Below are 27918 nucleotides of genomic sequence, written 5' to 3' on the forward strand. Positions count from 1 at the left end.
CTTCTCTTTTTACAGGCCTTAAACATAAAAATGAAGGGGGAAAAAAACCAACAAAAAACACACACTTTAAGAAACTGTCTAAAACGTCTTCTAATGTTTCAGCCCATGTGAGAATAAGGCTCTGAAGCTGCTGTACTTGTATTGTACTTAACTTAACTATTTAGTTACAATGGGCCATTTTATAGGCTACTGGTAATTTAATTCAGCATTTATTTTTAGCGTTTGCTAAATTCAGCATTGAATGCTTAATTTAATACTGCCTGAACTAAAAATCATTAAAAAAAATTGAAAATTTGTATCTGCAAGCATTGTAAAAATTGGGAGCCAAAAAACTGGATTGGGACATCACTACCCCAGACTGACCACTGGGAAGACTCTCTGCAGTACCCCAGATTATATTGAAATAAATGGACATTCAACCATCAGTAACACTTAATGTGGGTTCAAATTGTACGACTTTTTCAGAATTGGCACATGACTGCCAAATGAAACGATTAAAAGTCTAAAAGCATTGATGAGAAACATTTAAAGATGGCCAAAGTTCACAGCAAATGCAAAACATTACAGCCCTAAGTGAACTCCTAAGTGAGCTTTGGAGAGCTTTTGTGAGCACCTTTTGCCCTGAACGCTTAAATCATTCCACATTCAGTTGGTGTGTTTCCACTGTTTTTCTAAATCCAAAATAGCCCATATGGGAGATTTCTCAGGGGGTGGGGCTTGTTCAAACAACCCCAACTGAGTTACCTGACTGGCAGCATTGTTTCATTTAGATGGTTATGGTGAAATACCGTAAAGGAGTAGACAGAAATCGGCACACAGTTTCCTGTTGTTATTTCATCAGTATGGTGATTTAGTCCAAAATCTGAAATGATGGCGCACATGACGTGTCATAGATCAACTATAGCATACTAAAGCTCTTAAAGAATTCTTTTTTTTTTTTTTTTTTTTTTATAAACCTGCTTTACTTCAAGTGGCCACTAGAGGATGTGGACCAAATGCATTAAGTATTGGGGGGAAAGCAACAAATTGCATTCCATGTTAGTTGCTAAATCTAATGCTGATCTCTGCTAAAATCACACATATACCAAATAAATGTACACATCTGTGCTGAAACGCACAAATACTGAAACGCAACATACGAATATGCTGAAATGCACCACATGAAATCCCCCACAGTGACTATTCTGCTCTTACACCATTTCATTGGTACTGGACACATGGAACTTACGTCGTTCGTTCTTTCTTTCAGAGGCAGACTTTATACTGCTGCGAGGCCTTCCAGACATGGAAGACAACTGTGTAGGTAAGTCCCGAAATGTGCCACCACAAAGCATGGACCTTTAGTTTCAGGCTGCTCTTTCTGCATTATTTCTTAAAGTGTAACTGCTTGAAACACTTGAGTGGCATGAGTATTTGAATTTTAGAGCCTTAACACCATTCATATGGTTTATTTTCCTCTAATCTCTTTTAATAAGTGACAGGCAGAAGCTGAACAAATTAGTATGGAGTTGTTGTTTTTTTCTTTAAGGCTTTTGAATGACATGTGTTAAATGGACATTTGTGAGTGCATTCACCACAGTTCAAATCACGCGGAGATTAGAAAAGGAATCCCTAACTACTAATACTGGGATAATTTTACTCCATTTACTAACACTATACTGTAGTGGATATTTATAAATTCATCTGCACTTATCCATTATCTAAATGTTCCGATATCAAAAAAGCAGTGATAAATCTTTCGCTTTCAAATGTTGCACAGCACCCCTAGTGGTTATATGTGGAATCTATTTTGACATGTATCCAAAATAATTACATTTTTAAATTGGCAAGTTTACGCATCATTCACAACCAATTTTGACAAATTAAAATTCTTGTGGGTTGGCTTTGAATTACAATAAGTTTTGTGTGCTTTAATGTTTAATTACGACTATGTGATCATGATGGTTTGCACACACACCACGATATTTGTTCTAGATTCCGATGGTACAGAATATAAAACAAAAAAAGTTATGCTGTTACATTGTACGCGAAATGACGCTAGCTAGCTAGCTTGCTTAGCTTCTTCGCCAGTTACGTTGGCTTTTCAGTTTCAGGTGAATGTTTTTAGGTTAAACACATTTAAGAACTTATGTGGGCTTACACATTTTCCTTCTTTTTATGCCGTCAAGAACCCATCCAACTGGATAACCGAGGAGTGGAAGACGCGTTGATTAACGTGAAGATAGCGGTTGGCTAAACCGCGAATTCATTTTTTTGCCGAGATGAGATGTTTTCAGACTGACGTCTCGCTTTTGGATTTTTTTTTTTTTGTGCGGAACTTTTTAAAGCTTTCCTGCAAGTGGATTTGGTGAAACTTGGACTGTACTTTTAACTACAAAATCAGTCTCTGTATATTTACAATTTCTGTATTTTTTTAAATAAAGTAAATGATCGAATCTTTTCCATGGCTTTATTTCATTAGCTTTAACGATGCTGCAGATGAAACTAAATGCAATGGTTACTCATCTAAACTCATTCAGATAAAATGCTTTTCATGTCCCCATCTCACCCAGTTACGTACAGAATTTTGTACTGTAAATTAATCACCTTAACTATGTATTTCAGATTTGAAACAGAAAATTATCGCACTAAATATTAGACCTGAAGCAGTAATCACTCAAACATGGTCAGAATTTAAACTATTATTTGACTACAGGACACATTACTTTATATGCCAGTTTTGGAAATGGACTGTAGTGTCTAAAATGGCTTCTGCTCCTCAGTTTCCTGTCTGTGCAGGAAGTGATGCAAAGACACTGAAAATATTTTATAACCAGTGGCCAGGCTCTTCTAATTGTCCAGTTATGGTCCATAAATATTGTGGATGACTTGTTGGTTATGTGGGCTATTATTGTGACCTGTATGTGTATGTAGGATTGAAAATACAAAATAAAGAATAAAAAAGGGGAGGGACTTGAGTATCACCTGAGTGTGGGGTAAATGGAAATAACGTCAATCAAAGGCAGAGCTCAGAGCTAGGGAAGGAGCTGTAGATGGCGGCTCAGCCCTGGGAAGGCTGCATAGGCTTTCAACACACGCTTTCTGACCCGGCTACTACCAGGTTACCTTCTTAAATGGTCATATCTGGACGTTTGAGCTTTTCCGGACGCAGTTTTAATCTTTTTCGTAGGTTTTGGTCGGGTTTAGAGCTGTATTTAGTCGCGAAAGAACGGAGTGTGCTGGCGGAGTGCTGTCGTTGTTTTCAGAGCAGACTGTGGCAGCCATGGCGTTCCTCCATTTGCAGTGCGCTGCTCCCATGGCTGCTCCCAGTCTGACAGCAGGCGAACACTAGTAGGCCTGCAGCCTTTTCACATGGAACATTTACTGAACATTTCTCGCGAAACTACTTTTTACAGCATTTTATTCTAGTCGGGAAATATTCCGACTCCGTATTATAGCGAAGTTTTATTTAGTACTTCTGTCGTAGGCTGCCAGCTATCAATGTTTAGTTCTGTCTCGTTTACATTGTGCAATCTATAGATTACTATTTTGTTACGTTTAAAAGTGTTATTTCTTAATATTTATGCGATGACGCAGTAACAATTGGGCTTTCTGCATGCTGCTCAGTGTCCGGACTACACTGAATGAGACAGTGGGGCTTCCACTACTGTACAGCATCTATCATGACAATTCACCTATGCTATAGCTACAGGTTTCTTTCAAGCAAATAATGTTTGGCATTTTGTCTAGTTCAATTTCTATTTTTGTAGTTGTGTCACCTCGTCTAGGTTTAGCCTGCCATCAGAGCAAAGCCACTTTTACTGGACTTTAATGATAGTTAAGGCATACAGTACAACTTTTGTCAACAAATTCAGAATAAGCAACTGAACAGTGACATCTTCACGGACACTGCGATGATGAAGAGTAAAAGTAAGAAACTCGAGGAAGAGGGTTCCACTCACAGCAATGCGTCAAGGTACGACCCCTTCTCTTTCTCCCTCCCTCTCTCTCTCTCTGTCTGTTCTTCTGCTTTCTATTGTGATTGTTGACTGATGGGGTTGGCTGCTCACCTGTGCACCACTGCACACATGCTCTTTCATGTGGTCTGCTCTTGTCTTCAGTGACCTTGCTATTGTTTTCTATAGCCACACCCTTTATCAATATAGAAGTTAGACCAGTTAAAAGTGTCTACATGTAACTAAAACACCATAATGTTTTTACTTTCAGTTCTTTTATGGAAAGTATGGAAAATCTCTTTTCAACAGGTGCCACTGCAATGCACCACTTAAACAACTTTTCATATTGTGCTCTGTGTAAATAATGAGAAGAGTGTGTTTCAGTGAGCTGCACTCACGTTGATTTAAAGTTAAACTTAAAATTGTCATTTTCCATATTGTATGAAATAGTTAACTTATTTCTGTCCCTATATTTAGGTAGTATAGAGTTTATGGTAAACGTTAGAATCTAAAACCTGATGACTGTCAAATCTGTAATGCTCATTTGTGCCTATTATAGCATTCTCCATTATTTGGTTCTGCATAACCTCTGACAGCAGCCTGAGGTAATTTTAGAAGGTGCTGTTCACTTTAGCATGGTTACATTTGACCTTTAACCGTATAGAAAAGAGGTGCTCCAATAGCTCACAATCGCTCTCCAAATGTAATTTGTGAAAGGTAATCTTTGTTATACTGGACTCTTTGGGGGCTCAGGGTAAGAAGTGAGAATACAGGTCAATGTCATTTGTAACATGCTTGTTCATTACTCCCTAGAATGAGCCAAATGTTGATAACTTCAGTTTTTACTGGTTTTTACTGTGGTGGGCAGATGTGAAGACTTTCATCCCAAAATGATCTGTGAGAAATAAAATTTATTTTAAAAAAACAATTTTTGTTTGTAACTACACTTCCGAAGATTAATCAAGACATTTGGAATATTTCATATTTCAGGAGGCTGGGGTGCATATAGTAGTAAGGGTTCATATTTAATCATTACGTTGTTTTACACATTTACATAAATTAAACTAATAATATGGCAGCTTTTAATGTTCACATCCCTTCACACTATAAGTGGCAGCCATTTTACTGTTAAGGCCTGAGGTAAAGTGGCTTGCTGAGGTGGCATTAATGACCAGCCTAATATCTGTTAGCCCTAATTCTCTGATAAATTTGGAGACTTAATCTGAAAGTCTGTTGGGGTCTTCCAGCAGGTCACCTGGTTAAGGCTGCACTTTAATTGTATTTACTGGTCACAAAATGGCCCTTGCCTCATGCACTGTTCTGTATGCCCTGTTCAGCCACAGTCATAACTTTACTGAGAAAGAACAGGAAGAGCTCAGCTTCTGGTATTTTCATTCATGCAATTCTATTGGTCCGAGTCACATGTAGCAACACATCAGCCAATAGAAAAAAAGATTACCACATTAGTCCCGCCTACCTCTGAGAACAACTTAAAGGGGCTTTCACTTTGAAATGAAGACCAGCAAACATGCCTTCACATCCGGGTGACAAGTTTGTGGTTAAAGTCATAGTACACTTTATCTGCAGCAAAACAAATATATTATCTAATCTCAGTCTTCAATGCAGAGAACGGTGAGGGATCTCTGATAAGATCTCAATGCAGAAATGGCCTTGTAAGGTATAGTGCATGTACTTTTAGCACCCCCGTGTGTTTAAAGTATGTATAGTCCACAGCAAGGGTTTTGTTATTTATCATAAATGTAAAGACCTGGTTAAAACTGTTTCCCACAAAAGTTACAACCTACATGACTTAAAGGCTATAAAACAATATGCCTAAATGTTAATAAACATTCCAGTCCATTCCATGAGCCTGCTCTACTGAAAGGAGTGTGTTTTCTGTCCCTAAACCTTAATTTGACAGGACTGCTTAAGTGTGAAATGGGGAGAGAAGGGTAGATACATTAATGTACTTTTTTTAGTACCTTATTGGGAACAAGATGTATGAATTTTTTTTCATTATTGTTCACTGCATCATTTATTTTGGACACTGTAAAAAAAATAATAAAAAAAAACAAAAAAAACAATACTTAATGTTTAAAATGATTTTGTTCATGAAGGAGTGGGAACCCCTTTACATCCTACAAAATTTTACAATTAATGCTACCTGCTTGCCTGGCATATTCAGAATGATATCTCTCTGTACTGAATAATATCAATCTGGTGTCCTCTCCCTCTTGCCTGGTCAAACATGATCATCCATTCATTAGTTGTTTTTTTTCCCAGTTACGCATGTGAAAGGAAGGAGTTCATTGGTTTGCAGTGATATTATATATATATATATATATATAATATATTTGTGATATTTTTTCCTTTATTTTTTCAAGACAGATGGACCACGCATGTCCTTGATTGGCTAATCTACTTGTCAATCACATCCATTTACAAACTAGGAGATTCACCTCTTACCAGATTCCTATCTTTGTAAAGTATTCCAGAAGTGGGTATTCTGGATCCTAAGCAAGCTTCCTGCAGTTTATCTACATTAAGTAAACAGGCTTCTGCAAATAATATCATAAAAATGGTATTTTATCAATTATTTTTTTTTAACTGCCTTAGAATGTTTTGTTTCCTTTGTAAAAGTTTGGTAAAAGGTTATTACTTGCTTTGTATGTTATTTGAGCAGTTCATTATATTTGTACATTTTTGTAGCTTTGTTTGAACAAACAAAAGATGCGTGTTCCCAATATCCCACTTTGTGCATGATTCTTATGGCACTTTTTTGGAGAGTGGAAAGTGGTGTTAATGAAGTGCTTTAGTTATTTCCCCAGCTCTCCATACAATAGCTGAAATAGGGTACGATTACAATTAATTTTATCATAATTTAAAATGCTTAAAAATGTGTTTTTATTAACCCTCAGCTCCATCTATTTGTAATTGCATTTTTAACATTTCTACAATTTTCAAATTACATTTTTGTTTCCTACATTTTAGAGCTAAATTAACCACATTTAACCAACCCTTAAGTTAACAAATTTCTTTTGCAACTTCAAAAAGTTTTCTCATAGGAAAAACATATCATCTGGCATGCAAATGGACTGTGCTATTTTACAGATATAATTTATAAAGAACCAAATAATTTCAGTCCTAATACAGACACTTGTGGAAACCCATCTTTGAGTTCTCTATATATTTCAAGTTTGTGTCAGATGTTTTTTTTTATCGGTGACTATTCCAAATATAGTTTTTATTTCTTCTCAATGGCATCATTTCTTCTGTTATTTCAGTTGTAGAAAATGATGACATATTTGATCTGAAAACATACTGATGATTCATGAGTAGTTTGTTTTGCTGTAAACGTGTAAGAGTAATGTATAGTCTTCACAGTACTCGAGTGTCTGAAAACTACTCAAAGAATTATTACCCAGTCCTGCCAAAGTTTTTCTTTTTTTATTGTGTTGGCCTGAATAGTACTGTGAATAGTAATAGACAGAGGAAGCCAAGTTGTGTGAGTGTCAGTCCACTTACTAAACCCAGTAGATGGGGAAAAATTGCTACAGCAATTAATATTTTTATTGATTGTGTCACTAAAAATGTGAATTTTTTTTTGTCCCACTATTATTCCTCCTTTAGCAACTCTGCCTCAGAAGAATCTAACCACTCTGCATCAGACTCAGGCAGTCAGTCTGAGAGTGAGCATGGCAGCGAGCGTGGTAGCGAGCGTGGCAGCGAGCGTGGCAGCGAGCATGGCAGCGAACGGGGCAGCGAACGGGGGCAGCGAGAGAGGCAGCGAGCATGGCAGCGAGCGGGGCAGCGAACGGGGTTCTGAACGGGGCAGTGAGCGGGGCAGTGAGCGTGGCAGTGAGCATGGCAGTGAGCGCAGGAGGTCCCATAACTCTGAGTCCAACAGCTCCTCAGACTCAGACAGCCAGGCAGAATCTGATGAATCCAAATCCCACCACAACAGCGAGGCCAAGGACAAGCCTGTGGGCCGCAAGGAGAGACTGGCCGACGTCAAGAAGGTACTCTAATCTTGTTTGTTGTGCACGATATCCTTTCCTATAATAGTGCCATCCTGGCTCTATCAATTATCCTATTCCTTTTTTGCGTTGGTATGGTCCAGGCTTGATGGTATAATGTTCTCATCCCAGCATCTCAAATTGAATTTAAGGTGGTTTTGGCACCTTGCCCACTTCAATTCCATTTGGTCCATGCGTCAAGAAGGTACGGCCACTGTCATGTAGGGCTGCAGTGGAATTCAAATTGCAATTTGAATAGGGATGGGAGATCAAATTGCTTCAAGAATGTGCGCACACGGAAAAACTTGAGATTTCATCATGAGATTTCATCCTCCATCTTTACATTTGGCAATGATATGAAAAGGTTATGTGCCTTGCTCAAGCTCTGGAAAGTTGGGTAATGTGTAGCTCACATATTCTGACAGAGAGTTTAAACAATGTCCCAGTTTTTATTTCGTAGTTACAGGACCAATATTGATGTAAATAATCCATCCTAAAGTTGGTAGAAACAGATCACAAAATAATATGATCAAATATATGCATGCCTAATTCACCTGCGGACAGCACGGAGCATGCAGTATTTTCCACACTTAAGTATAGCTTGAAAAAGATCCACAAAGCTCCTCTTTTGTCTATCAGCCTCTGCACCGTGCTCGTATAACACAGGCAGCACTGAGGGAGAGGGGAAAGGAGCTGGTCCAGTTTTGGTCTAATCATTTAAATAATAAAATTTTTGCATAAATTGTAATTATCAGTAGTGACCCATGAGGGGATTTACACAGGTGTTTAAATAGGCTTATGTGTTTAAAGCATACAATGCATTTAGGTTATTAAAAGCAGATGACAAAAATAACTCATTATCATACCAGATGATTGTACATTATTTCAAAATCTCATCTCATCTTGTTCTCGTGGAACCTATGTCGTGTCTCGCCTCACCTCGTGAAAATTGTCTTGTTTGAATGGATGACATTACCAAATCAATTCTTACCATATAATTTATCAGTTAATATTTCAAAATGTTTGTCAGTTCCTCTAGTTGTGCTTAAAATGTGATATTTTCAACACGTCTATCATTAAAACATAATTGGCTTTCTCAAATTGTCCAGTCCTACTGTAAAGGGTCTGTACCCAGGAGAGGTATGTATGATTTCATTCATCAGAGAGTAACAGGTGTGTTGTGATGCAGATGTGGGAGGAGCATCCAGATGTGTACGGCGTGAGGAGGTCCAATCGCAGCCGTCAGGAGCCTGAGCGCCTCAACATAGGAGCAGGGGTAAGAAGAGCAATTTCTGCTGTATAAACCCAAAATAAACCTTTTCAAACTTAAAATGGGACCAAACACCTGAACTCCCCCCCAACCACATTTCAAATAGAGCTACTAAACTGGGCAGTACCTGGAGGTCTTAAGGAGAGAGTGCACAGTTTAGTAGCAAAAAAAAGTTAATTATTTGTTTAGTTCCACTCTTTATTAACTGCAACAGTAAGTCTCTTTTTCATTTCACTGAAGATATTGTTCTGTTATATAATTATTTATATAAAATTTGAGCATGTGATCTAGATTCTAGTTTGAGTGTATTTGATTTATGATTTGTATCTGTGTATCTGCCTTTGCATTCTCTGTAACCCCCTTTCTTATGCTGCATTTTCAGGGCAGCAGCGACTCAGAGAGTGAGAGCCCCAAACGCAAAAGCTCCCGGACTAAAAAGAAAGAGTAAGTACTGAAGCATCCTACTATTGAGGTTAAGACAATTCTTTTCACCATACTTAGAGGGCCGTTAATAGCCCTACCATCCTGCCATGACCATGCTCTCTTCTGGGTATCTGTTTGGGCTGTGATCAGTGCCTTCTCCTACTCTGAACTGTGTGGTGCTGGGATTGCCAGTATCCACCTGAAGATGATTGGTGTTAGTCTGATTGGTCTGAGGGTGAACTTGTGGCATTTCTTTGTTGTAAGACGAATCGGGAAAGATGGAGACTCTGATGATGAAGAGGAATCGGAGTCTGAAAATTCCGACAGTGAGCAGGAAGAGAAAAAAGTTAGATCCAGACGACTTCCTGCCCGAAGGTAAGATTAGAGCTAATCTGGCCTCCAGACAGTTACCCACTGGTCCTCTCAATCCGCCTCATCTTTGTACAGTCTTCTGGTTAAAGCATAATTCAGTGTCTGAAATGAACCTAAAGCTCAACCTGAGGCAGTTTCTGGCACAAAGACTGTATAAACAACTGGACTGAGAAAGTGTGATGTGACCTGTAGTGTTTGATTGCATCCAAATAAAGATAAGGCTGTTTAGCGTTATAGTAGCTAATCTGCAACCACGGCCCATATTTGGAAATCAAAGCAGGGCAGCAACAAGAAAGCTAATCAGGATGAAGGGTCCTTGCTCTTGGTTTGGCAGGGGGTGGATTCAAGTTTGATAGACAGCGTTGCTTTCAGCAGCGTCCTCAGGGAAAAAAGACAACTTATTGGTCTGTTATAAATGTTCATATCTTAATTTATGGACAAGACAGACCATTTTTTAAATAGACCTCAAAGGTAAATGTAAAATTCCTGTTTGTATCCCGATGGCTAGGAGGTTAGATATGCATTATGTCCATCTATACAGTCTATGTTGTAGAACCATTATATGCCCCATCATTTAACCTGTGTTTACTACAAATGACAAAAATAAACTATCCTAATCTCTGCTAAACCAGAAGTGTGTACTTTTTTAAACTGCTGGCTTCTCAGATGGTGCTGCAAATGTGCCAGCTCCTAAAAGGGGATAGCTGGACCCTTTGCTCGCATATGTAAATAAATTGTATGAATAACTCGGGCCATTCCCACATTTAAGTGCTGTGGGTGTGTGTGTAACTGTTTCAGGCCTCAAAGCAGATCCTCCAAAAAGCAACAGTCTCAGAAGGCCAGGAAATCCAGGAGACAGGATTCCTCTGTGGATGAGGATGAGGAGGATGAAGACGATGATGAAGATGATGAAGATGATGAAGAGGACACTCCAAAGAGACAACCGCGCAAACGAGGGGCCACCAAAGTTAAGAGGTACACATACTCCCACAGTGACACCCTGGAAGTGCACCTAACATGCTGCTCTCTGCATTGTCAGAATCCAGAATAGGTGTGTCTTGTTTTTGATAGCTGTTGGGCTATAACATTGTACATATGTACATATTATACATGTTATATGTTCAAATCTACATGTTATGTCTGATATGTAGGAGACCATACATGATGGGGTTGTTAGAGCAAACTCTTGTCTCCACACTGAATGTACCCTATCCTTCACACATCCCCTTGTTGTGCAGCTATAAAGAGGACCAGCACGACTTTGAGACAGACTCAGACGACCTTATCGAGATGACGGGGGACGCAGGTGAGGAGACTCAGGATGACGACAGCGAGACCATCGAGAAAGTCATGGACACCAGGACAGGCAGGAAAGGAGGTGATTCTACTCAAATGATGCCATCACTTTTTTTCTGTGATTTTATTGGAGAAAATATGATATGGTGAGCCTGTAGTTATTATTTGGACTTACGACTACATTTTAAAATAATTAAAAAAGATTTTGTTGTTGTTGACAAATATAGCTTTCAAAATTAAAGGTAACATCATGATCTAAGGGTGTTTCACACCGCTAGTTCCATTATTTGGTCCGCACCAGGCAATAAAATTGTTATTATGTGGCAAATACACTCCAATGTGGTCCGTTTTCACACCGGCAAACAAAGCAAAATTGGTCCGATTGACGTGCCTCTGTTTCCCCGGAAAACAGCGATACCTCCAATTACCAATACCGATGTTCCCTGTTAATCATCATGAACTCGAAAAATGCCAACATGTAGAACTTGGTACAAACTCACTGCATCAGCCCGGAGCAGAAGCTCTGAGTTCGGGCAACAGCGCGAAAGAGAAACAGTCACCATAGCTCGCAGTCCCTCAGGACGGGGCTGGGGTCTGGTCCTTGGTCTTCTGTCGTCCACCGAGCGTGTTGGTCAGGTAGGTCCGGAGGCTCTGTCCTTCATGTGCTGGTTCCAGACGGTGGCGAAACATACCCTATTTATTTGCACACCTGAATAGACTAAAGGCAATAACTTAACTCCATTAATTCTCACTGATCTATTAATTCACTGATTATTAATCAGAAACCCCATAGCTTATAAGAAACAATAAAAGCATGTGTCCACAGCCACTGGAGCGCGCACTACACTGTACGAAATGGAGGAGAACGGAGACCCGTGTGAGGGCTTCGACCCCAACTCTGAGGAGGGGGAGACCCAGTACCTGATCAAGTGGAAGGGCTGGTCATACATTCACAACACCTGGGAGAGCCTGGACTCCCTCACACAGCAGAAGGTCAAGGGCCTCAAGAAACTGGACAACTTTAAGAAGAAAAATGACGAGCTCAGTGCATGGTCAGATATTCCTCTTTTTTTATACTGTGTTTTGGCCCTGCATTGTACAGAATGTTACATTTTTTGTTAGTGCTCTGTAGATTGCATAAAAGAAATTCTAAGCACAGTACCAACAGTAGCTTATTCCTTGTGCAAAACATTTCTACTAAGAATTTAAACTATAGAATATAAAACAGGCCCATTACTCAACTAGTCTCTAAATTCTAGTCTTTGAGAAAGTGCATTTTAGATATCAGGGATAAACAATCGTAATTTCATAACTGAACTGGTTAAACAAAAAGTACCTCACAATGTTTAGAAACTGTGGGTAGGATTTACAGAGTCTGTGGCAATAATACGTAGAAAATGAATTGGTCAGACAAAAGTGTTTTTTTTCCCAATATTATTCTGGGCACAAAGTCTCCACACTCTTTAATTTACTTCATGGACCAATTTGGTTGCCTTGAATTTTTGGTATTTTTTCCTTCTTTTTCTTAAACTATGGACAGAATAATATTTTCTCTGAAATAATAAAGCATGAATAAATGAATTAAAAAATATATATTTACTTTAATTCTCAGGCTGAATAAGGCCTCCCCCGAAGACATTGAGTTCCACAACTGTCAGCAGGAGCTTAATGCGGATCTCAACAAACAGTTTCAGATCGTGGAACGGATCATTTGTAAGTCAAGAGGCAGATGTCTCTTAATTTTTCATTTGGCAGTATTCTAATATATGTCTCATTTTTAACAGCAATTAAAACTGGAAAGTCCCACGTGCCTTCTGACTTCCCCTGTGAGTAACACTTTTATTGTATGCTCACACAAGTACACAGTACACAGAACACATTTTGCACCCTTTGCTGTGATTTACAAGTACCTTCATTTTTAATAGTTTTTGGCAAATGTAGCATTTTCAAAACAATGAAAGGTAACACGATGATCTAAATTTGTTAGCAGTTAATACCCCATTGAAGTAAAATAACCCTTTTTTATATGATATTTTCCATAGTTGTGACTGTTATGTTGTTTGTCCAGCTCACAGCCATAAGACAGGCTCCTCAGATGAGCCGGAGTACCTGTGTAAGTGGATGGGACTGCCATACTCGGAGTGCAGCTGGGAAGACGGTGCTCTGGTCAAGAAGAAGTTCCAACACTGCGTCGACAGCTTCAACAGCCGCAACTCCAGCAAGACCCTGCCCTCCAAAGACTGCAAGGTGCTTTGCCCTGAAATACCTCTTTGTCTTTACTGCAATGAACTGTTGAGGTAAAATCACTTCAGTCACAATGCAAATCACAAATCTAGTAGATTTCACTAGCTATTAGTAAAGATATTTTACTTACCTGATTTAATTGAGCAGTTACTATGCATTTGTGACTTTCTATTTTATTTCAAGTACAATGTAAACTTGAAATTGACAGATTACTTGATGCTATTCTGTGTGAATGGCTATGTTACTTTGAGTGTGAGAGACAGAAACATGCTTTTAAAAAAACGTGATTACTTGATGTGATATTTATTGTCAGGTTCTGAAGCAAAGGCCAAGGTTTGTGGCTCTGAAGAAACAGCCTTCATACATCGGAGATGAAAACTTGGAGCTGAGAGACTACCAGCTGGCTGGGGTCAACTGGCTGGCTCACTCCTGGTGCAGGTACAGCTCAGTGGGATCGACTGTGTGGATGTGAGTGAATGTGTTCTTTCAGTTTGCCCTGTGTCTGCTGTGGCTATAGAAGCAGAGTGCAGTCAGTGAATGAATCATTGTGACATTGTTAACACTGAGCAGTGTGCTTAGCTTTGACTTAAAGCTCCATTATGTCACTTTTCTGGTGGAAGGTCAACCACCTGTGTGTCTCCATAGATATGTCATTGCTTTGCACAGTATAGTAATAAATTTATATACTGCATCTAGAGAGGCCAGGAAGAAGGTGATGCCACCAGGCCAAGTTACATGTCAGATCTGTGGAGTCTTGTAGTAAATTCAACATAAATTTCATTTTAATACCATACCATGGAATATTATCTCCATGGATAGATGCAGGTGGCAGGCACCCCACCAGTAAAGTTGCATAGTGAACCTTGGATTGCCTAAATAATATTAATATTATTATTAAGTTTTGTTCAGACTATGGTGGCATAAATACTAATAATTTTCTTTTATACAATTTGTGGAATTTGAATGTCACTTCTTGTGATGTTTTTGAACAGTGTAATCACTTTTTATCTTGATGACAATTATGTGATGCCAATCTAGTCCATGTTCTTTTTAGACTATGGGGGGAATATTGGACTATGGGGGCCACCAAAGTCTATTAATGGGAAACTCTGTGAGCTCATGCCTATAACACTGGCTGTGTTTGTGCAGGTGTAACAGTGTAATTCTGGCTGATGAGATGGGCCTTGGGAAGACCATCCAGACAATCTCGTTCCTGTCCTACCTGTTCAACCAGCACCAGCTGTATGGACCCTTTCTGGTGGTGGTGCCCCTGTCCACACTTACGTCCTGGCAGAGGGAGTTCCAAACCTGGGCCCCCAGCATGAACGTGGTGGTGTACCTGGGAGACGTCATGAGCAGGAAGACGGTTAGAGTACTACATAGTTACGCAGACATGAAACATAAAGTAAAATCAGGGGTATTGTGCAGACAGACTAAGTTTATAAGACTAGTTTTCATGTTTTACTTGTACTTAATTTGTTTGCTGTGGTAAAATGTATCATACTTTTATACCAGTGAAGTGGTGACCATGATGAACTTAAACAAAATTGTCAATCATTTGGCAAAAAAATGGCAAATCTTCAATAGAAATGTTAACTATGTTTAGAGAAATTGGTAATCTATCCTGTCATATGCCCTTTAAAATTTTTTGTCTTTTTGAACAGATTCGGGACTATGAGTGGGTGAACCACCAAACAAAGAGGATCCGCTTCAATGCTTTGTTAACAACATATGAAATCCTCTTGAAAGATAAGGTATATGCATAATATGTCTGTGCAAACAAGGAACTGAACTGTCCAAAGTAGTTTTGTCACAATAATAAAATTTCAAAGCCAATTTTTGATACTAACTTCTCAATACAGATTTTGATACCGCGATGATCCCAAAGTCCAAATATTGTACTTCAAAATGTGTTATCATGACATATTATGTATTGCTGATCCTAACTGTGGTGTGTTTGCCAGGGCGTGCTGGGCAACATAAACTGGGCGTTCCTGGGTGTGGATGAGGCTCACCGTTTGAAGAACGATGACTCTCTGCTGTACAAGAGCCTGATGGAGTTTAGGTCTAACCACAGACTGCTGATCACAGGCACACCCCTGCAGAACTCCCTTAAAGAACTGTGGTCCCTACTGCACTTCCTCATGCCTCACAAGTATGCTCCCTCCTCTTATGTGTGCAAATGTTAAAGGGTCTATATTAAGCTATGTTTTTTTATCTATGTTATAATGCTATCTCCTCAACAAAAACATGATGATACCAGGGACATGACCTACAGCAGGCCAAATATCAAATATCTGCTCATAAAAAAAGAAAAAAAAAAAAAAAGCCCATCCCTAGTTTAATTTGTTTAGTTTGTATTGTTTAAACAAGGTGCTCGTTCAAAAGTGTCTGGTACCCTCATTAGACTCTCCTTGTATTAATAAAAATAAATAAATGGTCTGGTTTGTTTGTAGGTTTGACTCGTGGGAGGACTTTGAGGATGAGCATGGAAAAGGACGTGAAAATGGCTACCAGAGCCTGCACAAAGTACTGGAGCCGTTCCTGCTGCGTCGTGTCAAGAAGGACGTAGAGAAGTCTCTGCCTGCCAAAGTGGAGCAGATCCTGCGCGTGGACATGAGCGCTCAGCAGAAACAGTTCTACAAGTATGTAGGCCTTGGCCTTGGTCTCCGGGGTGTACAAGGCAACATGCACTGAGTCAATTTGTATCCTTGTATGTGATTTAAACTATTTACTTTTGATCTGTCATTGCCTCTGCTTCACTCCAGAGCTATTGCCTAGAATAGTATGGCAATCAAATTTAAATCGACTTTGCAGCTTTTTACCATATTATCATTTTATTCCCTCATCATATATAATATAATATATAAATTGTAATATAAAATAAAATAAAACATAACATACAATAAAATTATAAAATACTATTACATTCAATAAAAAAAATAATAAAAAATATAATATATATATATATATATATATATATATATATATAAATAAATAAAAAATAAATATAAAATAAATAAATAGTAGTCTTGCATTTCTTGTGATCTCTGCCAGTCATTTTTGGAACTATCCTTACAATTAGCAGTACAAGCCCAAAAGCCTGTGCAGTCTACACTACAACTTCACAAGGGGGAAGCTGATACTAAAGCAGTTAACAGTCTGTACTCTAGAAGTGTAGTATCCGCGAATTCATTTTACAACATACAATATACAAACTATGACCTTTTTATTATAATCTCATATCTTGCTTTATTGAATTTCATTGAATAATATTTAAAGTGACTTTAGCAGTGTCTAAATGGTTAAAACTTTCATCCATGTTCCATGATTTTTCTTCTAGGCAATGTTAGGCTGGAGAGAGATATGTTTTCCTTTCACCTGACTGATTCAGCAGGTCTTTACCTACAGCACAGTGTCACTAAACACACTTTCACCTCTACATTTCCAGGTGGATTCTCACAAGAAACTACAAGGCTCTGTCTAAGGGCACCAGAGGCAGCTCATCTGGCTTCCTCAACATTGTCATGGAGCTGAAGAAGTGCTGCAACCATAGCTTCCTTATCAAACTGCCCGAGGAGGAAGAGGAGGGAGAGAGCAGACCCACACAGCTGCAGGTACCACTCACACAAACTGTGGGCATGTGGCCGAGGAAACACAGTGCTGACTAGTGTCTTGACTTTGATACTAAGGAATAGACTCCGGAATAGACACCGTTTTCACCACAGTGATAAATGATAAAAAAAACAAAAAACTTTTTATTTGGACAATAGAGTCTGATTTTCAACATTACATAACATAAAACTTTGTTTTATATTACCATGTGGTCTTATAACTGTGTAATCCCTGTCATCCAGGTAGGTTCCGTAGTGGTCCATGTTTATGGGGTCTTATACTTACCTCAAGATCATTCAAACATTATTCAGGAAAGACTTGTTTCTGTCCTGTGAATGTTACTTTTTTTAGTGCTGATAGCTGCTCATATTAGTATCTCGTTTTAGTACATGTTTTAGTGTCTGATTTTAATTTTAGATTTTAACAACCCTACTGAGTAGTACTAGTGACTAGTATGGTACAACAAGTGGTAAGATTTTCTGGCCAAACCAGACCATATACCAACAAGTACTGCAATATTTCATATGCATGCAACTAAATGCATTTTTTTTAACTTAAAGAGAAGGCATGTAGCCTGGACCCTTACTTGTTTAAAAAGGTATTATGTCCCAATTGAACCTGGGTTGCCAGTGTCTTTACCTGCAGATAAAGGACAAGTAAAGACACTCATTCTCATTTCATATTCTCAGAATGGATAGGACTAGTGTGAAGGCTCAGATCTTCCAGAATGCACTTACTGAGCTGTGGAGACTGTACTAGCACTGATTAATGATTGGCTGCATTTCTAACTGGTTTTAGTTGTAGGATCTTGCAACTTTAAAGTGTGAGAATCCTTCTGCTTTCACAGTGGATAATAAGCTTGACAAACAACATACCAAATTCTAACATAAAAACCTTGGCCATCATGCCCATTCTTTTTGTATTCAAGAATAAACATTACAATTGTTATCAGTGATGGCTATATTTGATATGAACTTGTTTGTCTCATATTTTGGAACACAGATATGTCATGTTTATGAAACTTATTCAACATACCCTACTTTACTATGAGCCAAGACTAAACATAATTTAAAATGAATAGCAGTGTCACTTCAGTACTGTCATAGATGAAGCCGCATGTTGTGTTGTGGTCAGGCCCTTGTGCGAGGCAGTGGGAAGCTGGTGCTGCTGGACAAGCTGCTCACCCGCCTCCGAGAGAGAGGGAACAGAGTCCTGATCTTCTCTCAGATGGTGCGCATGCTGGACATCCTGGCTGAGTACCTCACCATGAAGAGATACCCTTTCCAGGTACAGTTAACCCAGCCAGACAATGTGCTATATTTCAAGGAGCAAGCTAAGATGTCTCCAGTACTGTGTCATTGTAGTGAGCTAATCAAAGGATATAATCTTATATCAGATAATATTTGACAAAAAATGTCAAATTACTTAAAAGTGGTTATTATTTTTTGTCTCTATCAACCAACAGTAAATGCAATGCTAAGCCTAATGTTTGTCAGGAAAATTACCTTGATTAGCCTTAGTACACACTGTACTCAGTATTCTCTAATGGTACTGTACTGTGAGTAAACATTGTGTTACGTTGACCTTTGTGTTTGGCTAAGGCTCAGGCTCAGGCTCAGGCTCAGGCTCAGGCTGTGGAGCGGGGGCTTGTTTGGCCTCTGCTGAGCCGGGCATCAGGTTTCCATGTTGTGCCCACTTCATAGTTATTTATACCAGTCCAGTTCTGTTCCACTGAACTGCAGAGAGCTGGTTTGCTCTAGTGTTCACGCAGGTTAGTACTGTAGGCTGTAGACATTAGCCTGCAGAGTAAAGGAATGTACACGTTTAAGAAGACCCAGGCTAAAGCTGCTGTTCTGTGTGTTCTCCGCAGCGACTGGACGGTTCCATAAAGGGAGAGATCCGGAAACAGGCTCTGGACCACTTTAACGCAGAGGGCTCAGAGGTCAGTATGTCTGCAGTGAATATTCATGTTGTGGTTTGTGTATGTCAGTGTAGATATATTGGCAACAGGATGGGTTACATTATTGTCATTGTCTTGAACACCAACCCTGCATTTGCCTCAAACAGTAACACACTAAAGAAGACCTACTGTACTTGTGTTTGCTATATAGTTATAATCACCCATGGATTATTATGTTATAATTTGGAATAAACTGCTAAAACAAATCTGCTGACTTCCGTGTTAGTAAACTGTGGTGCCCAGTTGGAGCTGTCATCATAAATGTCATCACAACAAAGCCATGAAGTTGTCAGATCCTGGATAGCTATACATTATGCTAGCAAGTAGTGTATTTTCCTCATTTGTACCAAAATGTGTATGAAAAAAGGAGGACATATCGTATTTGTCAGTATGAATCTGACTGTCTATTGTGTCTCCATCAGGACTTCTGCTTCCTGCTGTCCACTCGGGCTGGAGGTCTGGGAATTAACCTGGCCTCTGCAGACACTGTGGTCATCTTCGACTCAGACTGGAACCCTCAGAATGACCTGCAGGCTCAGGCTCGGGCACACCGCATTGGGCAGAAGAAGCAGGTACAGTCACCTCATGTGCACACTCTTCTGTTGTAGTTCCAGTTAAATCAGTTATTTATGGTCAGATTATGGTTACAAAAAAAAAAGTCTAAGAGAGCTAAGAGATACAGAGAGTAGCCCCTATTAGTGTAGCCCTAATACGCTTCTCCATTTCAGGTAAATATTTATCGGTTGGTGACCAAAGGAACAGTGGAGGAGGACATCATTGAGAGAGCCAAGAAGAAGATGGTTCTGGACCATCTGGTCATTCAGAGGATGGACACCACTGGACGCACCGTTTTGGACAACAGCTCAGGAAGCACAAAGTGAGCCTTATCAACATTCTTTCAGTATGGGGTCAAAAAGGGATCATGGGAGTCGTAAGTGTAATCATACATTTGCTGCTCCACAGTTCCAATCCCTTCAACAAAGAAGAGCTGACAGCCATCCTCAAGTTTGGAGCAGAGGAGCTGTTTAAAGAGCCAGAGGGGGAGGAATCGGAGCCACAGGTACATGCCCTTTACTAAATGCTTACAACTGTTCTCCGAATGAAATTTTTGCTAAAAATGATATATTGTATGATCAGTTTAAATGTGTACATAAAACAATTGTATGTAGTTAAACTTGGTTAGAATAATCCATGCAGTGAGTTATGTCAGTAATCCCCTGTGGCAGGAAATGGACATCGATGAGATTCTGAGACTGGCTGAGACCAGAGAGAGCGACCAGGGTTCCAGCGCCACAGACGAGCTCCTGTCTCAGTTCAAGGTACACCTAATCATGTACCTTATAATGTGTTGTGTAAGACTGAGAGACTGTGGTAAATCTTATTCTGTGTTCTATTCTTATGTCTGCTTGTGTATTAGGTGGCTAATTTCTCCACTATGGAGGAGAGCACTCAGGAGCTGGAGGAGAAGCCTGCTCGAGAGTGGGAGGAGATCATTCCAGAAGAGCAGCGCAAGAAGATAGAGGAGGAGGAGAGGCAGAGGGAGATGGAGGACATCTTCATGCTGCCCAGAAGCAGGAGCTCCAACAAGAAGGTCCTAGGGCACAATGCACATCTGTGTTTCTCTGGTCTAGCCTGGTTCTGACATCTCTGTGTCCCCCTGTGTGTGTCCAGGCCCAGGCTAACGATAGTGACAGTGACGTGGGCTCCAAGCTGAAGAACCGCTCCTCCGGCTCTGACAGCGACAGTGATGACAGCGGGGACGACAAGAGGCCCAAGAGGAGAGGCCGTCCCCGGGCTCGCAAGAACAACGTGGAGGGCTTCACTGACGCTGAGATCCGCAGGTACTGGAACACACTAGAACCAGTCTTGGAGCTGTTCACACAGGACATGGTCACATTTGTTCTAATCGTGTTTGTTTGCAGGTTCATCAAGGCTTATAAGAAGTTTGGGGCCCCCCTTGAAAGGTGAAATTCTCCTAGCTCATGGACTACTCTTGGAGGAAAAATAATGTTAACACACTTCTCCCTGGTGCAGGCTGGAGGCCATTGCTCGAGACTCTGAGCTGGTGGACAAGTCCATCGCAGACCTGAAGAGATTGGGTGAGCTGGTCCACTCTACCTGTATGTCAGCACTGCAGGAGCACGAGGAGCAGCTCAAGGAAAACCCTGTGGAAGGTGAGGAACACTCTGGAATAGTCTCTCTTTGAGATGATGAGGATGAGGTAACACAGGCATGTCTTATAGCCAAAGGTCCTGGGAAACGCAGGGGGATCAACATCAAAATCTCAGGAGTCCAGGTCAATGCCAAGTCCATCATCCAACATGAAGAGGAGTTTGAGCCTCTCCACAAAGCGGTGCCAGCCAACCCCAGCGACAGAAACAAGTCAGGAGCCACTAAGGATTAGCACAATAACTGTGGCTAATGTGTGTGTCTAACGTGAAGCTTGTCCCGCAGGTTTATGCTGAACCTCCGGGTGAAGCAGGCCCACTTTGACGTGGAGTGGGACCTCCAGGATGACACTCAGTTGCTGCTGGGGATCTATGAGCATGGTTTTGGGAACTGGGACCTGATCAAGACTGATCCTGACATGAGGCTTGTGGACAAGGCAAGTCTCCACCTCTTCACCCTCTTTTTTACATTCAGTCAGCACAGTTGCAGGGAAGAGACAAATGAAGGACATTTGGAGAAGGACAAGACTGGCTGTGTTCTCTCTGACCTGTGCTCTCCCTCTGCTCAGATCCTGCCCGATGACCCCAGTAAGAAGCCCCAGGGCAAGCAGCTGCAGGCGCGCGCCGAGTACCTGCTCAAACTGCTCAAGAAAGAGCAGGACAGTACGGAGCAGGTGCCCAGAGATGAGGTACTGTCACTGTGACTACACCACCACAAACTACACCAGACCAAACTAAACCACAGCTACACTACCAGTCAAAAGTTTAAACTAGGTGTGTGCAAAAATATTGAAATATTGAAATATCGTATCATGTTTATACAGTATTGATCTCGTGGACTTCTGTATCTATATATTGCAAGGAGTATATTTTCTTTTTTCTTTTTTTTTCATTTATTTAACATTTTGTTATGGTGCTACAGTTTTGTTGCTTGTTTAGAGTAAGGAAACTAATTAATCTAACACATTTGACATATTCACTGTTTTGATGATTAAAATGGGTGTGTTTCATATTCACTTTGCACAAGAAGTGGTCTTGTCTGTGAAACCTTTAGTATCACAGACATGATTTTTTTTTATTGAACTGTATCAAATCGATGTATCAAATCGTATCAAATCAAAAGCTCACCGTTTACAAAGTTTAAGGTTATTTTGAGTTGATTTTTTTTCTTTACTGCATTATGTGTCATTTATAGTTTTGATGTCTTTGATGCCTACAGAAATAAAGAAGAACCATAAATGAAAAACTTTACCCAAACTTTTGATTGGTAGTGTACATGACCAGACCAGACCATACCTGACCACAACAGGAAAGCAGACTCACTTGGCTCCTTGTGCAGGTGAAGGTAAAAAAGAGGAAGCCACGGGTGAAGAAGGACAGCGGTGCTCTGAAGGATGAGCAGGGCCAGGACATATGCTCCCCGCGCCTGTCAGACAACCAATCAGAGGAGGGGGGTGTCAAGGTGAGCCAGCACTGCACAGCGTAAAGGCAGTCAGTCAGGAAGGAAGATACAGCTATGGGGACTTAGCACAGATTAGATTTTACTGGTCATACAACATTTTAGACTCCTGTACACTGGCTGCACCACACAGGATGTCCTTCAGCTCTGTGCCTATCTGTATAAAGTTTGTTTAAAAGTCCTTTATGACACAAAATGGATTATTGTGAGCTTTAAATCATGTTTAAATGTTGTTGCCTCATGAAAACATCCCTGGAGTTGTATTTTGTTTCATTCACACATTTGAGTAACACTTTATTGTTAGTCTGTCTACAAAACTCTAAATGTTCCACCTTGGGATGTCATGTAGTAGTAGTTTTCAAGTTAACATCTACCTTTTCTTAATTTAGTGCAGTAAAGATTGGTGATTCCGTGGCTGAAATCATCCTAATGGTACGAGTGAAGGTTTATAGCATTTAAAAACACAGTGGAGCACTTTCTGTATTGCCACACATCACAAAGTGGAGTCTTTTCTGTTCTGGTTGATTCTGATTGATCTGGTTTTGTCTGCAGCAGGAAGATGGAGCGGAGAAGTCCCCCACTAAGAAAAGACCAAAGAAACGCGCCAACAAGGAAAACAAGGAGAAGCAGGGCACTCCCAAAAAGGACAAGGATGTAGAGAAGGACAAGAAGGCCCCACGACCCCGCAAGGATAAGGTACCACCACACCACAGCACACTGTCGTATGAAAGTTATCAATGTAACTATGGTCCTATGGATCCTGAACCCACCACCAGAGGGCAGTGCTGATAGATTTGAATGATTCCTTGCATATGTGTGAAAGGACACCATCTGAAACAGGGAAATCAGGCCTTTGCAGGATTCAGAAAGTCTCAGTGCTGCTCATACAGGGAAACAAGAAATCAAGTTAGACTTCAACTTATCTCTCCTATCCCTTACCCTTCTTCCTCCCCTTTGTGTGTTTCAGCCTAAAGTGGTTAAGGGCAGGAAGAACCAGGGCCCTGTGCACATCACAGCCGGCTCTGAGCCCATCCCCATCCAGGGTAAAGAGGACGACGAACTGGACCAGGAGACTTTTAGCATTGTACGTTCACCGCATGACTGTAACAGTAATCGTGTTTACTTTGATTACTTGTCAGGGTATTTTTAGAGACACAATAGGCCTCCTCCCTTTATATGTTTGCATTTTTGTGTAAACATACAGTTTTTGTGTAAACATACATGTTTTTATTCATGAGTCTCTTTTTAAAAAGACAATTCTGATGCACAGAGAACAAACTGAATGACACATGGGCACACAGACTGGGACAGTGTAGAGAAGTCAAGACATTTAGATTGGAGCCATGGCACTATGTGCATGTACACAACTCTACTCATGAAAAAAAACAAAAAAACAATACGCCTGATATCTGTGCCTATGCATGTGAGAATGACTGGGTGTTAACTATCTGATGTATGCTGTGTTCCCAGTGTAAGGAGCGCATGCGTCCAGTGAAGAAGGCTCTGAAGCAGCTGGACAAGCCGGACGAGGGGCTGTCCGACCAAGAACAGCTGCAGCACACCCGCACCTGTTTGCTCAAGATCGGAGACCGAATCAGCGAGTGCCTGAAGGCCTACAGTGACCCGGAGCATGTCAAGCTGTGGAGGAGGTGAGGACGGGAGGGAAGGGAAGTTTTGCAGCGACTCAGAGTTCAAAATGTTATATCTTTTCTAACCGTCAAATAGAGTGATACAAGGCTGTATAAATATTCTGTAGTATTATGTGTCTTATTATTTAGTGTGTATTATTTCAGTGTTAATGCTTTTCTCATGTCCTCAGAAACCTGTGGATTTTTGTCTCCAAGTTCACTGAGTTTGGTGCCCGGAAGCTCCACAAACTGTACAAGATGGCTCAGAAGAAGCGGTCTCATGAGGAGGAGGTACCTCATCTCACTTTTGACCTGATTTCATTGTGTAGATGTGATGTAATATTTGTGCCTAACCCAACTGCCTGGCTCCCACAGAAAGAGCATAAGAAGAAGGACGATGGTGGTAAAGCCAAGCCGCTTAGATCAGAGGCTGCAGGCTCCAGCCGGGAGGGAGGGGCCTCCTCCAAATCCGGGGCCCAGGGACACCACCGAGAACCCCACGCCACAGGAGCCAAGAGGCACTTCAATGACGGTATGCTGCTCCACACTCCTCCACAGTCACACACCAGGAAGAGCTAGTTGTTTCCGAAGCATATGTGGAACGGCTTTTTTCTGAAGACATGTACATGTTTGAAATGAAACCACGAGGTCACTATACATATTTCTGCTGTAATATGGTATAGTGACAAAACTATGACCCAGGGGCCAAATGCAACCCTCAAGTTTTTGTTGGCCCTCTTATAACTTAAAATTCTACAATTATAACCTCAGTAAAATCCCAGCAGCAGTGATACAGATTTAAAATGAATGTCCCAAGACAGAGTGCTCTGTCATATCTTTGTAAATATGTGACTCACAGTAAAAAAGGATGGAAACCTTAGTTATAGCCCAATATTGCCAGCAGAGAGCAGCAGAGTCAATCTCCTGTACAAGGTTCAAAAGGACCAGGACTGTTTTTTATAGCGAGCATTTGCTGCTGTTGTTTCAGAGCGCGGGGACTGGCAGAGGGACAGGAAGTACCCATACCCCAGTAACAGTGGGCCACCATGGGGAGAGCGCCCCCATCAGTACGACCGCTACAAAGACCACTACAGTGACCGCCGGCCACACGGAGGAGAATATCGCAGCTCAGGAGGGTACCGAAACAACACGTCACCACGGAAACGGCCTTACGAGTACAGCAACGACCGAGACCACCGGGCCCACCGACCGTACTATGACAGGTACGACATTCAGATGGTATTAAAAAGTATGTTGCCCAAGAACTTAGAGAAAAATCCCACACACCATCTTACTTGCAAATTGTGAGATTTATTTGGCAAACAGGTTTGCCTGATGAAGGCCTAGTGCTGAAACGTTGCAAGGTTTGTCCTAATAAATCTCACAATTTGCAAGTAAGACAGTGTGTGGGATTTTTCTCTGTTCTTGGGCTGCTCCCTCTTTTCCAACGCACCTGTCTCAAGTAACTGATGTGCCATGTTGACATTTGACAATCACCTGTAAATGAAAACCTGAAGTTTTTGTCTTTTTATAACTTTTACCATATAGTTTTCATCATTTTTCACTTGAGTGAACAGTTACAAACCTGACTGCTTCCGTTTATAGTGTTCAAGTATTTGCTCAGGGAATTGAAATGACATTTGACTTTGCTGCAACATAGACCAAGGTTATAATCTACTGCTTCAGCATTTTAAATAAATATTAAATTAATTTTATTTCTAGAGCTCCATAATCTATCGTTTTGGATAATTCTTAGAGGCTCCTGCTCCTTCTGAGAAAACATTCTACATTCAGAAACTGACCCAATAGTGTGGTTTAAGTTTGAGATGTGTGGATTAAGAAATCCATATTACCTCTGAATCTCTCTGTTTCAGACATTCAGACCCGAAGAGGAGACGTCCCGATGAGTTCCGTGGCCCGGGTTACCACTCAGGCCGGGAGGGGCCCATGCAGGAGTTCAGGAGGCCCCCAGAGCACAGGCAGAGTGGCCCCCCAGGACCTGACAACTACCGGCCCTTCCCCCCTGACAAGCCCCCCCTCTGCTGGACCCCCGCTCCCCCCAGACCCACAAGTCCCCGCAGGACTCCCGCTCCCCCCTCGAGAGGCCCCTGGACCCTAACGCTAGTGGGGATGCTGTTTGGAGCCGCAAAGCCAACTAAGCTAAAGGGATTCTGCTCAGCTGTGTGTCTGATTGCAGAGAACTGAACTGAAAACTGACACACATACTGTAGACCAGGAGTAGACCAAGTCTAAACCAGAATTAAACCAGGTCTAAACCTGGTCTTAACAAGTATTGCTCCTGTCTAAAACAGGAGAAAAGCAGACAAAATCTGATTAGATTTCAGTCCAAGTAAGCAGAGAATTTCTGAGTTTCATCAGAAAAAGCCCTCTTCCGTCAGTTAGAGACGCGCTCTCCTGTGACTGTCTTAAAGTCCGTTGTCTGGGCCAGTGTGCCAAAGTGGGCCAGGCCAAACCACTCCAGCTGCTCTGTGACAACAGGGGCCCACCGGGGTGGGTGTTTATCCCTGTGTCTGTATCACACTGACTGTGTCAGAACTTAGTCCTATGGAACTACTCCGCAGCAGTGTGTGAGGATTTTGAGAAGTGTGTAGGGTTATGGACTGCCCCTCAAAGTGCCTGAGTGGATCATGTATGGGAGATGCTCCCAGAAGAACACAGTGACATGGACATGTGTTATTATTATGATTTGTGAGATTAGCTTTAAGTTTTGTGAATTTAAAAAAAAGAATGTTGTAATGCACCTTCAAATGTAGCTCTCTCCCTCCCCTGTCCTCCGCTGAAGTGTCAAACGTGTAGTACAGACTCAGATCTGTATGTCAGTCCTCTGTGCTGGGAGGGAGCGGCACTATTCAGGCACAAACCCTGTTGTAACACTACATACATTTCGCCTCTCAGTATTAGCCACTCCACCTTCTCTTGCACATTTTAACTGGGATGGTAACTACAGTACCAGGTCTGATTTTAGCTCTCCTCTGGGTCCACACGGTTTCCCGCTGATAAATTAGTCTGTGCCAAAGTCCGGCTTTTCCTTTAGCTTTTCCATGGTGCCTTATTTGTGTTTTATTGTATTAAACATGGACAGTACATGGACAGTACATGGACAGTACATGGACAGTACATGGACAGTACATGGACAGTACATGGACAGTACATGGACAGTACTCACGTGACAGTGTGGGCAGTGGAAGGCGAGTATTCGGGACCATTTCTCCTGTTTGTGAATGTGGCTGACTTGAACTCTTTGAAAGCTACATCTGTGGATCTTGAAGAAATAATTTATATTTGAAACATGTGCTGTACCTATGGGACATGTGGAATAAACTCGTGTTCATAAACCGGTCTATGTTTATTGTCTTCATATATCATAAGTATAGATATATTCTATTTGGCCACATTCAGAATGCCACATCAGGGCCCTTACTTCGGGAAACAGATGAAAAGAAATGTATGAGATGTTCAGATCAAATAGGTTTTACTGATAAATGTAACACTAATTTATTTTTAATTACAA

The 27918-nt window shown here is 40.9% G+C and overlaps 1 protein-coding gene across 2 annotated transcripts; it reads left to right on the forward strand.

The window, feature by feature from the left end:
• Window positions 1-2991: 2991 nt before the first annotated feature.
• On the forward strand, window positions 2992-27746 carry chd2 (chromodomain helicase DNA binding protein 2). Of its 2 annotated transcripts, none has more exons than XM_055155084.1 (38): window positions 2992-3955; window positions 7566-7954; window positions 9141-9227; window positions 9604-9665; window positions 9909-10019; window positions 10815-10991; window positions 11255-11394; window positions 12139-12364; window positions 12925-13025; window positions 13097-13138; window positions 13381-13559; window positions 13870-14024; window positions 14706-14922; window positions 15221-15310; window positions 15521-15711; window positions 16013-16201; window positions 17008-17173; window positions 18306-18458; window positions 19042-19113; window positions 19554-19703; window positions 19860-20008; window positions 20095-20191; window positions 20358-20450; window positions 20549-20722; window positions 20803-20972; window positions 21054-21095; window positions 21166-21305; window positions 21375-21513; window positions 21586-21736; window positions 21869-21988; window positions 22639-22761; window positions 23311-23454; window positions 23726-23842; window positions 24229-24407; window positions 24578-24677; window positions 24762-24918; window positions 25375-25609; window positions 26261-27746. In XM_055155084.1, the coding sequence occupies exons 1-38, from the start codon at window positions 3946-3948 to the stop codon at window positions 26589-26591; spliced, it is 5568 nt and encodes a 1855-aa protein (XP_055011059.1). In that variant the 5' UTR covers window positions 2992-3945; the 3' UTR covers window positions 26592-27746. The 2 variants fall into 2 exon arrangements, with proteins under 2 accessions (XP_055011059.1, XP_055011060.1); XM_055155085.1 differs by having other exon boundaries at window positions 13870-13994.
• Window positions 27747-27918: the final 172 nt, after the last annotated feature.

This window comes from Boleophthalmus pectinirostris, unplaced genomic scaffold (genome assembly GCF_026225935.1).
Source record: "Boleophthalmus pectinirostris isolate CB_2022bp ecotype Guang Dong unplaced genomic scaffold, ASM2622593v1 HiC_scaffold_2, whole genome shotgun sequence".
NCBI lineage: Eukaryota > Metazoa > Chordata > Actinopteri > Gobiiformes > Gobiidae > Boleophthalmus > Boleophthalmus pectinirostris.